Source organism: Melanostigma gelatinosum, assembly GCF_949748355.1.
Source record: "Melanostigma gelatinosum genome assembly, chromosome: 2".
Classification (NCBI taxonomy): domain Eukaryota; kingdom Metazoa; phylum Chordata; class Actinopteri; order Perciformes; family Zoarcidae; genus Melanostigma; species Melanostigma gelatinosum.
In genome coordinates this window covers 20,186,568-20,203,521 of record NC_136635.1, presented here as the reverse complement: position 1 = coordinate 20,203,521, position 16,954 = coordinate 20,186,568, and the positions used below count along the sequence as shown (strand labels likewise).

At 44.6% G+C, this 16,954-nt stretch overlaps 1 protein-coding gene across 2 annotated transcripts in view; it reads left to right on the top strand.

Annotated features, from left to right (window-relative positions):
- garre1 (granule associated Rac and RHOG effector 1) overlaps nucleotides 1-16,954 on the top strand; it is a 28,117-nt gene that overhangs the window by 5,246 nt on the left and 5,917 nt on the right. For both annotated transcript variants that reach the window (XM_079290104.1, XM_079290103.1), the window contains exons 2-9: nucleotides 3,911-5,332; nucleotides 11,562-11,774; nucleotides 12,492-12,632; nucleotides 12,883-12,978; nucleotides 13,154-13,315; nucleotides 13,549-13,707; nucleotides 15,814-15,911; nucleotides 16,604-16,729. In XM_079290104.1, the coding sequence (XP_079146230.1) occupies nucleotides 4,829-5,332; nucleotides 11,562-11,774; nucleotides 12,492-12,632; nucleotides 12,883-12,978; nucleotides 13,154-13,315; nucleotides 13,549-13,707; nucleotides 15,814-15,911; nucleotides 16,604-16,729 (1,499 nt within the window). In that variant the 5' untranslated portion in view covers nucleotides 3,911-4,828. The remainder of the gene's footprint in view (nucleotides 1-3,910; nucleotides 5,333-11,561; nucleotides 11,775-12,491; nucleotides 12,633-12,882; nucleotides 12,979-13,153; nucleotides 13,316-13,548; nucleotides 13,708-15,813; nucleotides 15,912-16,603; nucleotides 16,730-16,954) is intronic.

Genomic DNA, 16,954 nt, shown 5'->3' with positions numbered 1-16,954 from the left:
GACGTTACTGTAGCTTATCTGCTCCGCGGAATGTCCTCAGTCAAGCTTTCCTTTCAAATAAACATCCTTGCTCTCCAAATTCAGTTAGTTATTTAAAAAAAAAATATTTCTTTGCACTCACTTAACACAATATTTTGAGTTGCTTTGCAATGTGCGTTCATTTTTCCTGACCTGCTTCTTTGTGCTCGTTTGAACCCACATTGAGAGAGTTCTCGGGGAAATGCATTCCTTTGCTTCATTGGCAACAGATGTAGGGTAGAGCAATTTCTTATTTTTTCTTTCTCTGAGCCGAACCTTTTAGAGTGTCTAAAAACAGTGCGGTGTGCACCGTAGGGCAGCTGTTTTGCCCGTGGAGGCTGAAATAGACTTCATGAGAGAGTTAATATCGGGCCTGTGGCCGGAGCGTCAGAGGGCCCGTGTTTGCCTCCCGGTGGCAGATGGATAAGGAGCTGTCAGCATGGGTAACAGCTGCCCCATCCACGGCGATTAAACTACCTAGCTTTGATGTGACCGTCGCAGAAATATGGCCGCAGATACAAAAGTAATTGGAAATAACGAGTGGCAGCGTCCCGACGGTTACAGAAGTGGGCTCGTGACCGGCGGGTGTAGTTAGTCAAATTTGTTGGGAAATCTGTTTGCGGAAAGTGAACAAAATTGAATGGCCAATGCTTCTCAACAACTTGCGTGACGGTGCCTTTGAGCACTGGCAATTTCATGCTCGTGTGGAGCTGGCCAGTAGTAGAAGGGTGCAGATGTACTTGGGCACCAACCCAGGTGTAACATGTTTCACATAATGTTGTAGAAAAGAGCCGACATTCATAGCTAGTTTTGTGGTGGGGTTTTTAGGTTTCCTTAAGTGAAAACAACATAAAACATGTTGAAGCTTGTTGCTAGAATGCTTCCACTTGTTCCACTTGGAAGCTGCATTTGTTTACCCGGAGGTTTGCACAAATGGTTAAATCACGCTTGGTACTGTGATTTACTACACACCCCTACCCAGTGGGACATTTAATCAGAATTCTTTTTTGTTTCTGGCGACAGGGCGCTTGCTCCAGGAAGCCTTAACCCCCCCCTTCCTGTTGAAGCGGAACAGCTGACACGTACGGCGAGTTGGGAAGTAGAGCTAACATTAGCCCCAAGCAGCCTCTGCTGGAGGAAGAACATTAAAGTGGGCTGGCACCGCTCCACAACATCCAGAGGGGCTCTCCTATCACATGTGTTTGTTTGGGTGCAACTTTAATACAGTGTGCCCTGCAACAGGAGGCTGGCAGCCAACAGGGCCAGCAGGCCTCATGAATATTGATGCCGTTTCTGCTGCTCCTCTTGGGATAACCTCTGCTTGCAGAATTTTCCAGCCAGGAAGGAAATGCTGACCACTAGCACGCTCTCCTAACATTACATATATCTGCCTGGAACAAAGCAAATGGCCCAACAAAAAAAATCTGGATCTGTTGTTCAGGCTGAGTGGAACGTGACTCACTGCACCTAATATCACTTCCCACTTTTGTTTTTCACTCAGAGGACTGTGGAGCGAAAAACTACGTCAAACCAAATCCAAATGCCAAATCCAAAGAAGCAGTTGAAGCCATGAGAAAAGGGTGCGAGTCAACGGATGTCAAACTGTATCGGTGTAATATCACGGCTAGTTAAACCTAACAAAGAAAGCTACATGTTTTCTCCAAGATGAATTATTCAACTTTTGGTTTTACTACTGTCAATTAGTTTTAATTATTTCCAGCTGTGAGCATATCTACTATTTAATTTAGCAATACATGTGGCAATAGTGTTTCGAAGAAATTCTAAATATGAAATAAATTATGTACAAATTGAATGAAAGTTGTCCAGTTTTGATCCCTACAGTAGCCTTGCTGACCGGTTAGTCTTCTTCTCCACACCTTGATTCACTGTGTTTCTGTACTCTTCCCTGTTATTTGGCCCAACAGTACGAAAGTGTGAGAAGTGGAGTGGCTATCCCCGTGCTAGCTAAGCTCAGGTTCCTGTTTACCTCACAGAAGAGAATATCCTATTAACTGTGTCAACTAGCAGACAGTGTGGGGCACCTGGCAGGTTCTCTCTGTGGCTGTAATCCCTGGGATTTAGAGGACTGCACTGTCGCACTAGTTAGCTGCCACAGAGTACCCAGCAGACATTTTAAGCACATTGAGTCCACAATAAAACAACAGCAGACCACTGGGTAAAAGGGGACGAGCGCAGCACTACACACAAAGTTGAATATTGTTCAACTGTCGGTGACCTGTAAGAATGCCAAACGTGCAGCTCTTGGAGCAGAATAGATCTGGTCTGATCCGGTATATCGGATCACTGCATTCTTAGCAAAGATCTTGAAAATGTGTTAACAACTATTAGCCGACAACTGACCTCTAATATGATTTAAGAATTGAACTAGTTAACGCACAGCTCCTGTTCAGGAAAACACTTAAAGTTCTGGAAGGTGTCAACATGTTACATTGGCAGAAAAAGTGTTGTTGCACTGCCCATGAGCAAGATCAAATCCCATTGGTTCTAGTGTAAGTGTGCTTGAGTAAGTAGATGAGCCTCTGTGCGACTTATATATTACATTAACAACTTGCCTGTAATGTAAGGGTTAAAAAAACAAAAGGGAGGTCACTAGTTTCCATTGGCGCTGTCTCTACGCTTCACAGCCAGGGACAGTCGGGGGGGCTGTTTAGTGCCGGGTGTACCACTCTGTGTGTGGAAGGAAGTGAGGTTTGACAGTCAGGAGAATGTTGTCGGCAATGCCTGATGGAAGCTACGCATGTAAGGCCACTGCGCGTCCGCTTAGCATACAGACGGCTACGTGGTGTTATCTAGTTGGGGATGGTGAATTTCCCCGACTCATCCCAAAAACACAAGCTGGTGCGGCATGGTGCTACGAGATAACACAGTGTGAATGTTTGACAGCCCTGCTGTGTAGGGAGCTTTGTAGCTAACAGATTAGTCATGTTGATGTTTGCTGTCCCATTGGGTGTGTCTGTCAACCAGCAACAACAAGAACAAGTTATTACAGATCTTCAATCAAATTCCTATCAGCTTTATTGACAGAGGCAGTTTTTATAGTTTTATTCTTGTCAGAAATACCACGAGGTGTGTTCAGTCGTGTACGTGTCCTGGTGAGATCTACAGTCACCAGCTGACCTCTGGCTGCCTGTGACAGAGCTCACTTGTAGTAAGAGATGTGAGGTCAAGTCCCCCTCAATCTCGACAATGTAAAAATTTTATAATCAAGCCAAATGGAGAAGTACAAGTCCCGTAATTGAATGCGAGTATTGTGAGTCCTGCTATGTGTTGCTCAACAGACCCTGCAGTGTCCTCCAACAATGGCTTCTTGCAGGAATTTCTCTCTGCAGCTGTGTTCTGCTAAACCAGACACTGCCACGGATTCTCTTCAGAGACGCTCTCTGAGGTATGGTGTTAGTAATCGTCTAGAAATGTCCAACTTTAAACCACAGCTCTTTACAAAACAGAGATGTAATGTTTCCACCACGTTTCGAGAAATGTGGCTAAATGTCATCCTTTTTCCAACCGGCTTTTATCCGTCGCTACATGACTTGATACATCCCAAAATATTATGGATGTCACAATTTATACTCTGGTGTTTGATATGATCACTGTATGGATGTATCGTAAACTGAACACAACTACTACAAACTATCATTGTGTATCATAACCACGGAGAATGTGTGCTCAACTGCCCGACAAATGTGAAATAATTATTGTGAACTTTCTCACTTCTGCTTTCAGTTTGATCAGCTGATGAGATTTTTATACTAGAATATGAATTTTTTGAGTAGTCCCTATTTTTGGGGCGCAACAGTAAAACAGTTCAAATGAAGCTCGTCCTTCCTCTTTGACGTGATGTTCTGTGTCTCTGCCCCTCTCCTCCCTGTAGGAAATGACCTAGAGGCCTTACAGATACATTTGTGCTTTTGTCGCTCTAATCTGCATCCGCGGAGAGCAGCGAGATCTGAAAGCACACTTGTTTCCAGCAGTGAGTAATATCTACCTCAGCCAGCGTACGGGGGGAGAAACCAGGAAGCTGCTGGAGACTTCAGTAGGAGCTGTCAGCTGGCTACTCGCTCACCGCCTGCAGAGTCCTGCTTTGTGAAGAGGATTTGAGACGGACTGGATCTGTCTGCCCTTCACCTCCCATAGCTCCTCTACCAGCCAGTGTACAAGAAACCACATCCTCTGATTTCAGCATTCACGTACTTGTTTTTTATTTTTATGCGTCCTTTTCCCTCCATGCTGTTGACCAGTGTCTGATTTTCCTTTGGATTCATTTTTCATGATTTCCTTTTTTTCAGCTTTTAAAAGGATTTTCTACTTTTTATGAGTGCAGGGTGATATTAGTTGTGTATATACTCTATATACTGTATGAAGGATTTGTTTTTCCCATTCTGAAGGAAAGTTAATGCACTTTAAAAATTGACTGCAGTGTAAGTTAAGCGGTGCTTTTGACTTTCTCTCCCCTATTATGATCATTTAGTTTGAAGCTGGAAACAGACTGAAGGTGTGTCTGTGCTGTGTGTAAGCTGGGCCTGACGTCTCTGCAGCAGTGCTGCATGTCGGCACTTCACTTATAGCCTGCCAGTCTTTTTGACCCCCCCTCCGACCCCACCCAACTCTGTGCTGCCTCTCTACAAGGCACCCTGACATGAACCTCTGGCAGGTGGAGTCCTGCTTTCTTTTTACGTAATTTGAACAGTTTCAGGTCTGTGGGACCGGGTTTGGTGTTTTTGTAAAGAGGACACTTTGCGGGGGAAAAACAAACTTTAAAAAAGCAGCTTCCGGTGCTGTTGCACCACTTATGTATTGTTGTAGTGCGCAGGAAAGTAAAATGGACTACAAGCGTCGCTTTTTGCTCGGCGGGTCCAAGCAGAAAGTGCAGCAGCACCAGCAGTACCAGATGCCTGAGCTGAGCCGGACCCTGAGCGCCTCCCTGGCCTCCTCTTGCTCCGCGTCTTCGCCCATGGGCACCGGGGTGGGCATGCCCGGCAGCTGCCACCCACCTCCTTCTGGCGCCACCACCGCGGTTGCAGACATCCAGCAAGGCATCTCCAAATATTTGGACGCCCTCAACGTGTTCTGCCGGGCCAGCGCCTTCCTCACAGACCTGTTCAGCAGTGTGTTCAGGAACTCTCACTATTCCAAAGCAGCTATGCAACTGAAGGACGTGCAGGAACACGTCATGGAGGCGGCCAGCAGGCTGACTGCAGCAATAAAGCCTGAAATCGCAAAGATGTTGATGGAGCTGAGCGCCGGGGCCGCCAACTTCAAAGACCAGAACGACTTCAGCCTGCAGGATGTTGAGGTAGGTGATCACACGGAGACGCACGCCATCTTCACTTGTTTGCCTCATTTAGATACCTGTGTGTGTGTGTGTCACTTTGTAAGTAAAGTGACTCTAACTAAACAGAAAATGATTGACATTCAAGTCTATTGTTTGCTCTCCTGGAATGAATTAGTTAAGCTCACAACCTAAGTCACAGTAGTAGCATCACATACTTTTCCGAATTCATTTCCTCTAGCAGTAGTGCTAAGATGCTTGGCTGCCCTCTGTCAGCCCCACGAATCAGTGTTTCCTGGCTCAAATAGGCTTCTCATGCCCAGTGTTGAGTCGGGGTCTGAGGGTGAAGTGTGAAAAACACTGAGGACGTGAGAAGGGAACTCATCTTTAGTCACTGTGAATACCACACCGTCTTTCCACAGCGCTGAATCTGCTGATGTAAAAGGTGGAACATTGTAGCTGAGGTGTGTTTTTTGGTGTGAGGATTTGGAGAGGCACTGAATAACCAAAAGGCTCAGATGTGATATGGGAATCGATTTCTTTCCCTGCCTCAAATTCCGTTTGTAAGTTGCTCTCTCTCTCCTTTACACTGTTGATTTTGTTTCATTTGCCTTGTGTCAAAGCTGTTTAATCAAGAGAGTTTTAGCTTTCCCTAAAAGTCACACGCATGCTTTCCCTAAAAGACGCACACACGCGCGCGCGCGCACACACACACACACACGCGCGCTTGTGTCTCACCATTAATTACAGACTGGTAATCTGTAGTTGTTGGCATTTACACACGATCTGCACTGTTACATCTTGCATAAATACATTTGCCCCACGGAGTTGAACCTGAACATTATTGAGAAGAGCAGACCTTTATGGTAGTAGTAGCGGTGTAGTAATCCTATAGTTGTTCCTGCTCACCGTTTGTTACTAAATCTAGGCCGTGTCAAACCCACTTTAAACCCAGGGTCATGAGGCCAGGCTGGACGGTGCACGTCGACGCTGTCAGATCTCAAACATGGGCTCATTTCAGGTCACAGCATCAGTCTGAAGTGGGCACCTGCAAAAGATCTGCACACAATGAATTGAAAAATGAGGAGACTTGACGCTTGCTTGTGAGAAGTAATACTCATGAATTGATCATTGTGATGGAAAATCCCATTTACAGTTTTTATCAGACTAATTCCGATTGGCAATTTGGCTTTTATTGTGTTGCCCGAAGAGACGGGCTCTCATGTGGCTCCATCAGCAGCTAGTAGCTGTATTTTCAGCTGTAGAGCCACACCCGATCAGCCCCCAGCCTAAACCCCCTCCGTCAGTATGATTACTAAATCTGCTTATTTATCTTCCATTTAATACAGCTCCCTGTGTGCCCCCCCCCCCCCCCCCCATCCTTTACGTGTTTGTTGAGTATAATCACAATGTGATTTTAGTTAAGTAGTTTCTGGGATCATTTAATTCAGTAATGACAACTTTTGACTTAAGAGAGTCACAAAAGCACAGACAAAAATTGACAAATGACAAGTAGTCCTATTTGTTGAATATTTAGACATAAAACAGACACTCCTCCATAGTCTGTACATCAAATTCTACAGGACACTATACAAACTACAAATACCTTCGTTAATAAGCATTACCATTTACATGTAAATGTTGTCTGAACCAAGGCCACATGTCATGTTACCTGTGTTTCTATAGAACTTACTAGCATGTAGCAGGAGGTGGGTACATGATAGACAGAGCGGCTGCAGGATTTCGGTGGATGTGGCTGAGCCCAAAACAGGAAACACTTTTGCACCGCGGTCAGTAAATCTGATTCTCTGTGGTCTTGGTTTTGCACAAATGAATATTAGAGGAAGACCAAGTCTGTGAAAGTTTGCCCCTCACACTTGCTGTCTGGCCCACCGGGCATAAAGGGTACGTTTGTCAGAGCAGAGATGGAAACGTATTAAAACTTTACTTTACAGTGGGCTTATGCCACTTTGTTAGTTGTGTTGACCTACATATTTTTTTAATTTTTACAGTTTTAGGCCAGTGTTTGGCAAGTAAAGAGTTGTAAAATAAATGGACAGAGGAAGTGTATCAACAATAGAAATTGAAAACTGTTAAACTTTTAAAGCTGATGAAGATCAAGTGATCAAAACTTTGGTTGCACCTAAAACTTAATCTGCAACAGGCTTGAGTTACTTATGGCCATGGTTTGTTTTCACTCATGTAGAGCATTGCTTATGACTAAATATCTGCACTACTATGTTCTGTGCATGTACAAATTCAACTTGTTAGACCCAGCTTGTAATAATAATTGCTGCTAACTCTCCGCCTGTTCTTTACAACGTGATGTATTTGTGGCTGTAAAAGGGATTTTCCTTTGTCTGCATGAGTCGAGGAATGCTGTTTGGCAGCTGGATGTATTATGAGGTCTTCAAAAAGGGCCAAATGCATTTCGGAGTTTGGGGAGTTGTGGTATGTGAAGCTCCCCCCCCCCCCCCCCCCCCTGTCTTCCCTAGCTCACATCTCCTTCTCCTCTTTCTTTCTTTCCTCCCCCCTCCCCCCTTTTTTATCTACAAAAAGCCCCCAAAAGTTCAGGTCAGTGCAGCCCGCAAAACGAACCGCTTTTTTCCAAATCAGAGCTCGGCTCCCAGTGCAAATGTCCCAGTTTGTTTAGAGGCCGTTTGCCGTGCTTGTAAGTTTAAACCACAGAGACGTCCCCACAACCAGAGAGGCCTTCATGGCTGCAGAAGCTCTTCCAGCCAACTACAGTGAACACTGGGAAAACAACCCTTTAGCTGTTTCAACACTTTTTACACATCACACATGTTGGAGTTATGCATGTCGTGTATTGTCGAAATACAAAGCTACAGAGAGAGAAAAGCCTCAGCCAACACGAGGAATTATGTTTCAACTTATTAAGTCTCTACCTGTCTGCTGTTGACAAACTTTATGAGCGTTTGTATGGGAGCCAGGATGACGTTACCAGAAAAAATGTCCGTACCAAAGACGCCACAGAATGCTATTTGAAGCGGCGAAGCACGTGTGATTTTAAATGAAATGTAGCGCAGCCTGCTGCTCACAGGTCGGGTTCAACAGTATTTCTGGTTCAGACCAAAACAGGTTTAAAGGAACCCCCTGGAGCTTCTACCAACGAGTTGTGTTGTGGAGCAATGTAATAGCACAGTTTGCCGATGATTTGTGCATTTAGCTGAGATCATGTCTAGAATGACATAAAAGTGCCAAATCAGTTTCAGTTTGTAGAGAACCGTTATATGGAAGTGACGTTCAGAGGTCAAGACAATTGAGGCTTCTTGTTTCCTCTCAGTGATTCTCTTTTTCTGGAACAACTTATCTGGTTATTATAACAGCCTCACACTGCCTTTCCCTAGCAGAGGTCTAGACCTCAGGAACACCGCTCTCCTAGATTCAGTGCGTTTATGGTGACGGTCTTCTCAGAAAGTAGAAGTGTAAATGTTGATTGATTCATGATTCGCCTTGTTTGGGCCTGAAAGGGGCCCAACGTCTGCTTGGCTCGGCTGTACTGTTACTTCTCATATTTTCCATGACTGTGTGGGATACTGTGTAGCCAATCACATGTGTTATCCATTATCTTGTGCTGGAGCCATGGACTTATTTTCTTCCTCACTTGCTTGTTGTTGGCGACTTTGTAACACTCGGAGTTGCTTTTGATCTTATTGTAAGCTTGTGTTCAGGCTATCGCGATCTTCATTAGGATACACTGCAGATTATGTCAGTTTGCTTTATTTGGCTGTATGTCTTGTGTCCCAGCTTCATTACCAGGCTATACGTGTCGGCTATTGTACGTCTATTTTGCGTACACACTAAATCCCCGTTGAGTTTTGATGAGTTGCGTCAACAGCAGGAGCAGGAATTTCCCATCTTGTGCACGCTGGATCTGGGCCTGTTTATCAACTCAGTGTCGGCAGAGGGCTAAGCAGTACATCGTCCTATTTCATACGCGCTACGATGGGTCTGAGTTTAAGGATCTGTGAAAATGTAACTTGTTGGCCTTTCATCCAGCTCCATCTTCAGGTCAAAATTTCTGTTTGTCCAATGTGTGGTTTGTTACCTAATACCTGCAAAACTGAGGACATTAACATCAGCCTCAGCTGTACTTTGTGTTTAGTGTCAATTAGCTAATGTTAGCATAACACGCTAAACTCCCCTGTCTCTCAAGTTGCATTTCAGTCGTACTTTCTTTTACCAAACCACACACACCTTGTTACATAATACCAAAAGTACAGAAATGTTGGAAGTGATAATACACAACAAAGTGGACAATAGTGGACCAGTTTGAGGCTGGAAATGGTATTTCATCTTCTTAGTCCAATAGTTTTTGTGTTTTGGGACCCCTCAGAGTGCATCGTGCTGACACGATGACAAAATTAACTAAACACAAATAATAAAATAAACCTCCAGTAAGTTAAGCAGGCAACAAACTCAACACTTTGCTTTTGTATTAGTTTATGTGGTATATCGGGGATTATGAGGATATTTCCATTTCATTTTTAAATATATTTTAGCCATTTTACCTTTAAAAAAAAAGAAAAAAAAAAAAAAATATATATATATATATATATATATATATATATATATATATATATTTACATTGAGCCGAAGAGAGGTGACAGGAAATACAGGGAGAGAGAGAGAGAATGACTTACAACAAACGTTACCGGCATCAAATTGGGCATGTTGTGAAAACAGTATAACCTCCTATAATAAGTTCACTGGATGGAATAAGGCAGCTATCAAAGCTCCAAGTCCTGGCTCACATATTCCAAAATATTCGTCATCGCATTCTGTTTTACAGTCGATGTGAAAACAATGATCTTTCCAACAAGTGAAGGTTTTCTGCCTTTTTTTAAGGCATTGAAACGGTTAAGTTTTGGTTTCTATGCTGAAGAATGGAAGTCGCTGCGTCCTGTTCATCCTGTCTGCCAGCAGCATATTTCTGTCTTTACAACTCAGCCTCCCCCTTGAGATATTTTCAGCCGGTACCTGAAAAAGAAAACCCTGTGACCACGGAGGGCCGTGTGGTGTCCTGTTTCTCTTATTTTGCGAACTGAACAACAAACAACCTCTAAGCTGGGACTATTCTCTCTCCAAACAAAGCATGCAATGTATGCCGCCCTGAAATATGTTCATTTAAGTAAAGTTAAGAAAATCATCAGAGCTATTGTGCTATGTAGGTAAACTGTTGATGAAAAAGTGTTTTAACTACATAACAGGAGTAGATGGAAAAGGAAAGCTGCAATCTGCATCTGACTTTTGCTAAAGCAAATACACATTGTACTCATTCTCAGATGTTTGATATCTGTTTATAGTACATGATTTACCACGAATGCAAACACATAGTTGGCTGAGATCTGGCCTGGCAAGAAGTTTTATTTTGAAAGGTGTTGGAATTCTCTGATTTCTGCTTCATGACTTGACTTTGGCGCTCAGCGTTCCTATTCCGGTATTTGCTGTGGTGAAGAGTGTGGTGGACAAATATTGTTTATGGAGGAGATGATTATATTTCGGGGCTGTTGGATGAACCACATTGTGTTGAAGTCCACTATTGGTTGGAGCATTTTTAAAATATGTGTTCTTAATGATTCATTTTATCAGCATGAAGAGAATCTGCTGATATAGTTCATGTGATCTGGTGGCAAAAACAAATGTGATCGATGAGTCAACCTTTTTAATGGCTGTGACATTATTTTATGAGAATATACTGTGTTGTAAAAAAAGTATTGATATGCTGCACCTCATTCCAAGGGAAACATCACACTTAAAACACATAGTGTAGCTTACAATAACGCCGTCTTTTAATGTTTCTTGTTACACACTTACAGAACTAGGCATATACCATAACGACTGCACTTTTCCTGCCAAGCCCAATGTCCTCTGTTCTTAAGGTGTGGAAACAATAACAAGCTCAAGCTAGTTTTGGAGTTCATCAATTTTGTGTTTTCTTTTTAGTTTCTTAGTTGCTGGGTCTTTTTGGTGGGCCTGAAAATGTACAAAATATGTCAGAGCTGGGGATAACTTGTTGGTGAGGCAGCCAGTCATTATTTTGAGGGATTAGTAAACAGTATCTTGTTGGTTATTTCGGAGTGTTAACGAACCGCTCAGGTATGTGGACATGCATGTTAGTTTCTTAGCCTGCAGACATCCTTATTATTCAGAGTCTCAAACATTGTGACTTAGGTACGCCAGCATGTCAACGATGGATGTTGTAACAGTAATCTCTGTCGTCTGTTTCCAGGTGCTGGGTCGGTGCTTCCTCACGGTGATGCAGGTCCATTTCCAGTTTCTATCGCAGGCTTTGCAGAAGGTGCAGCCCGTGGCTCAGTCCTGCCTGGCGGAGGCTCTTGCCCAGGCCCAAGAGCGCTGCACCAACACCCGCTCCCAAAGCTCTGACCTCGGGTCCCTCACGGAGCTGGAGGACGCCTCTCGCTCATGGAAAGGTGCAGCTCAGGTATGCAGCCACAGGGCGCCTCTTCCTGGTCTGGGCCTTGTAAATATGGGGTTTGTCTGTGTGAGGTGAAAAGCTGACTTGTGAAACATTCCTGGGAAAATGCCAGACGGTCATGATTTCCAGTCTCAATTTCCTTTTCTTTTTTTTTTCGGCTGCAGTTTGTCTGTGAACCTGCTATGTTATGTTCTGTACCCGTTTACACCTCAACCCATGTAAGAGAGGCAATTTTGTAAGAGGACCTAACTCATCCCCAGGCTAATCAGTCCCCCTGGCCCATTTTGAGCTTTGTTGTATGATGTGAGGCAGAGAGGAGAATAGCAGGTTGATTGATCTGTTAAGCCCTGGCATGTAGAGTGTAAGCCCTAGAGGGGGCTCGGCCTGGATAGACCCTGGTAGAATGTGCTGGTTGGGCATTTAGGCAGAGGGAGGCGGCCAGGACTCTTTCAGAAGCTGCACACAAGCTTTTTATCAGCCAAAAATGTCGAGGTCCCAGTGCTCAATTATTTTTGCAAGATATTCAGAGAAAATTAGCTTTTTAAAACCAACCACGATCCTTTCAAAACACTTTTATTTTTATTTATTAATTTTCTTTTTTAATGCTGGTCACCCGATTTTGCAGTGCAGTCATTCTCAAGTACGTCTTGCATTTGTCTGTGAGACTTTGCTGCGGTAGTGTAGATGTCCCTGCTGTCACTTAGCTCTCTACTGTGCCGTCAGGCCATGGCGAGGCTGAGAGAGAGGGGCCGGGACGGCTGCCTGGCAGGCATCCAGGTTCAGCAGCTCTTCTGCTCCAACAACACCATCATCCCTGAGCACCAGCTGAAGGAGCTCAACATGAAGATTGACCATGCTTTACAGGTACAGTATCAGCCCAAAGAGCAGGGCAGGGAACTGCAGTCACTGTTATTCCAGTGGTTTTACACATGTTTAAAGAATCAAATAGACATTCACTTATGCTTTTCTTTAAGTATCGGGTAAAAGTATACTTTTTATTTTCATAAACTGGGTGAAACTACATGGATACTGCACTTTTTATTGATGAAACATTGTAACGATGTAACATCATATATTGGACTGATAGCCGGTCATGTTTTCTCTCCATCTCCAGGCCTACAAAGCAGCACTAGAGAGCCTGGGCCATAGTGAGTATGCACTGAAGGCCGGCTTTCATCTTAACCCCAAAGCTGTGGAGGCGGCCTTACAGGTGGGTTCACTCTCAAAGAGTCAGTAAACATCTTGATGGAATAATAAATAGGGAGGGATACTCTTAACTGATGCAATTAGATGTTACGTTTATTGATTCTTAAACATTCTATATATTTGCTCTCTAGAAAACAACAATTGGTCTTTCATTGTGTGTCTCTATCATGTGTGTGTAGAGCTGCTGCAGTGAGGCGGAGGCCCAGCAGGCGGGCAGGATGCAGACCACCTCTCAGCCCATCCAGTGCGAGCTGCCCACCATCCCCGTGCAGATCGGCTCACACTTCCTCAAAGGAGTGTCCTTCAACGAGTCAGCGGCTGAAAACCTCAAACTGAAAACGGTATGGTCCTTGACTCGACCGGCCAGCTTCATACTATTTCTATTGGTTACTCACCTTGTGTTCTCCCAAAAAGTTGAGGTTTCCCTATAGGTTAAACGAGTCACGTGTCCACCATGATTCTGCTCTGCTATCAAAGTCACCCCTGTGATTTGAGCAACAACAAAAAAAGTAGTGTAGCATCATTAGACGGTGAAGGCTTACTGCATTGTTGATGGTGTGTTTTGTCTCCTCAGCACACGATGCTGCAGCTCATTAAGGAGGCGCTGGGCCAGAACGGACTGACCCCCAGGGATGACTCTCCCGTCACTGAGGTCCTCAACCAAGTCTGCCCATCCAGTTGGAGAGGAGCCTGCAAGACAGCTGTCCAGCTGCTGTTTGCCCAGGCTGGTCTGGTGAGTGGAGATGTGACGCTACAGTAAAGCTGGATTCCTTAATTATTCCTGAGAATATGGACCCTCGGGAGATAAAACTTGGCATCTGTTCTGATTCCTGTTCACATAGAAATGAATTTATCTTAAATAGATCACAACACCTTTATACTAACGGGAGATAAATGGATGATTTTTTTAATTTTTGAATGACATTTTAAGCATTTGACTAATGCTCTTAACCAGAACAACTTCAAGTGAGCATGACGGTGACGTAAGCTACAAACACTAGTTTTGTGTTTCTGTAAGGTGTACTTAGATACCCGGTTGTGTTGAAAGATCTCTACTGGCTCCTCATTCAGTATTCTACTCTCGTTAACATCCATCACCACAGTGTAGTTGATACTACAGAGCGGCGGAAAGGAGGTGACATGCTGGCGTCAACAGGCTCGTTGTACTTCACCGACACTTCTGCTTGAGTTACCGAATCCTCTCCCTTTGTGCGTCTGTGGGTTTTGGCAACTTGCATCCCATTGTTTGTCAGATTTGTAATGGAGATGAGGAGATCCGTCTGCTTGCTTTGAGGCAGCAGCGAGGTGTAAACACACACCAGAGAGACACACAAAAGGGAAGAAACATTCCAGCAGCATCTGGGTGAAGGATGGGATCGCCTGGGTGGGGTTTGCAAACAGAATCCTCCCCCCTCCTGTTGAAAATGAGAATCACAGGGAGGGAGGGTCGGTCGGTAGCAGGACTCTCCACAGAGTAACGCTGGTGTGTTCATGCTCCGGTATTTATTTCCTCTGTGTGGTCTGCTTTGTTTTTTGTGTCAGGCTGAGGGAGTGTCCCCATCCAGCCCTGCCAGCCCCGTGCTAGCTGTAAAACAGTCCCCGGATGATGGACGAGCGCTTTGCATTCGCTCCTTATCTGATCCTATAGCCACTAAACCCAAAATAGATCACACAGCAGCGTGAATGGACACACACACACACAAGCCCCTTTCACACAGCCTGTTCAAGCCGGACTGTTGCACGTTATTACTCCTCGCCGTTCTGTAGGAAAAGGCACAGAGGTGGAATAGGCGGACCGAGTTGTTCCGCCACTGAGCCGGCAGCGTCTACAGTTTAGTGCTGAGCCGACGGTGTGAAAGGGACAGCTGGCAGCGGTGGAACGGGTGTGGTGTTTTGATGAGCCAGCAGCTTACCTTCATCGACTGGGAATGACAGCGAATTGGGCGAGGCAACGGGGAGCAGAAGCACCTCCACACAGTTCACCCACCGTTATTGTTTAGGATGCAAGTTGGTGCCAACGTTTATGTTATTTGTCACGCTAGAGGCCGTTGTGATAAACGTCATGCTGTTCAGTGGGAAAAGCAAAGCCGGCTTCATGGCAGGTCTTCTTTTCTGTGAAAGGGGCTCAAGTGTCTTCCCCATACTTGTTTAAATACTTCCATACACATACTCACCGTAGTCATTCCTCCCTGTTCTCTTTCTTTTACATTCACGGTAATACTCGCGATATCTGTCTGCTGTTGTTTCTGGCAGCATTATTCACTAGCGACTCCCTTTTTCCTACTAGTCATCGAGTCAAGCGCAGAAGTTGACCTCCTCTGTTTTTCTGCATGTTTCCTCCTCCCTCCGGCCCCCAGTGACCTTGTCGTTTTGTTTTTCGGCATGGCTGATGGTCTGTTCGTGTGTATGCGTGGCTCTCTCACTTGGGAAGCCCGGGGTTTCCGAGGATACACCTGCTTTTTTCACAACAATAGGGTGACTTCCTGCAATACAGGAAATGGACTCCTCCCGTCTTCCCGCCCTCTTTGTGACCCAGCTGAGTGGGTCTCGAGGAGCCATGGCCACTTTCAAAGAACTTTCAAATACACTTGACTCGCAGCACACAGGAAGGCTAGCCTGTTTGTTGTTACTGGCTGACTAAAGACCGTCTCTCTCCACTTGGTGGAAAATTGATGATCCTCCAATTGTTTTAGTTGTGTAAATTTGTCAGCAGACGGTGTGATACAAACGTTTGCAGATCGCTTGCACAAGCAGGATTCACAATACGGATATAGATGCCGGTGAATAAAGCTTTTCTGTCAGGAGATGCTGATGCAGGTGTGTTTGTGTGTACCAACAGGTGGTTGTTGATACTGCTCAGATTGAGAACAAGGAGGCCTATGCTCCCCAGATCACTCTTGAGGGTTCCAAAGTGGTGGTGCAGGTTCCCTCTACATGGTAAGTTCATCAAAACACTTACTGTGAAACGTCTTTGTGTGGACCTTTCTTCCAAATAATCACAGTTAATTCTTAATGGGGAAACGTGTGAACACAAATTGGATTGTTATGTAGGTGCAGTTGCATCACCAGATAGACGCGTTCCATATGTAAAACATATGCATGCAGACAGATAAGGGAGGTGAGAGAGAGCAGACACTGCCAAGATCTAACGTTCTCAACACCATGAAGAGGAATGGAGAATCTGGTTAATACGCTGGATTTATATATACTGAGTACACACCTTTAATATAGCGTTAACACATTTGCATCAACCCTACTTCAGTGGTATATTATTAAGCCGAGGTACTCTGGCATAGTCACATCCTAAAACGGAAATGTTTTGCGTCGTGGGAGCATTGTGCCATATGCGCTGCGCTGAATTTTTACAGTCTGTGCTCAAGACGGTCTTCCAGCTGCAACAGGAGTGTAAACTTCTTGGTTCAGTGGGCCACGATTAATACACTAAACCTGTCTGTAAGCTGAAGGAGTTGCCTGTCGGATTATTTTGGCTCTTCTTTTCTTGTTTATGAATGTCAAGTATTCATCTTTTCAGCAAATGTACCTGGGCTTTTGTATGCGAGACATAGTGTAGCTTTGCGGTTCCTGTCTCGTCATGTGGTGTGTGTGTGTGTGTGTACGTACATGTTCAGGTGTCTGAAGGAGGACCCAGCAACTATGTCCTTGCTCCAGCGGAGCTTGGATCCGGAGAAGACACTTGGTCTAGTCGACGTGCTCTACACTGCAGTGTTTGACATCAACAGGTGGAAGGAGAGAAAGTGAGTGAACGTTGCATACTGTAATTATGAATAACTCCTTAATTTACCAACAAGTAGCTTTACCATGTAGTTTTCTATCCAGGTGAAGTGGGAAATCACCCTAAATCTCAACAGATAGTACGGACAGGTGATGTGTATACTGTCTGTTTAGATTTAAGGGGATTTCCCTCCTCGTTAAAAGGAACCCTTGTGCCTGGTTATCATTTTTCAGATTGCTGTAGTGCT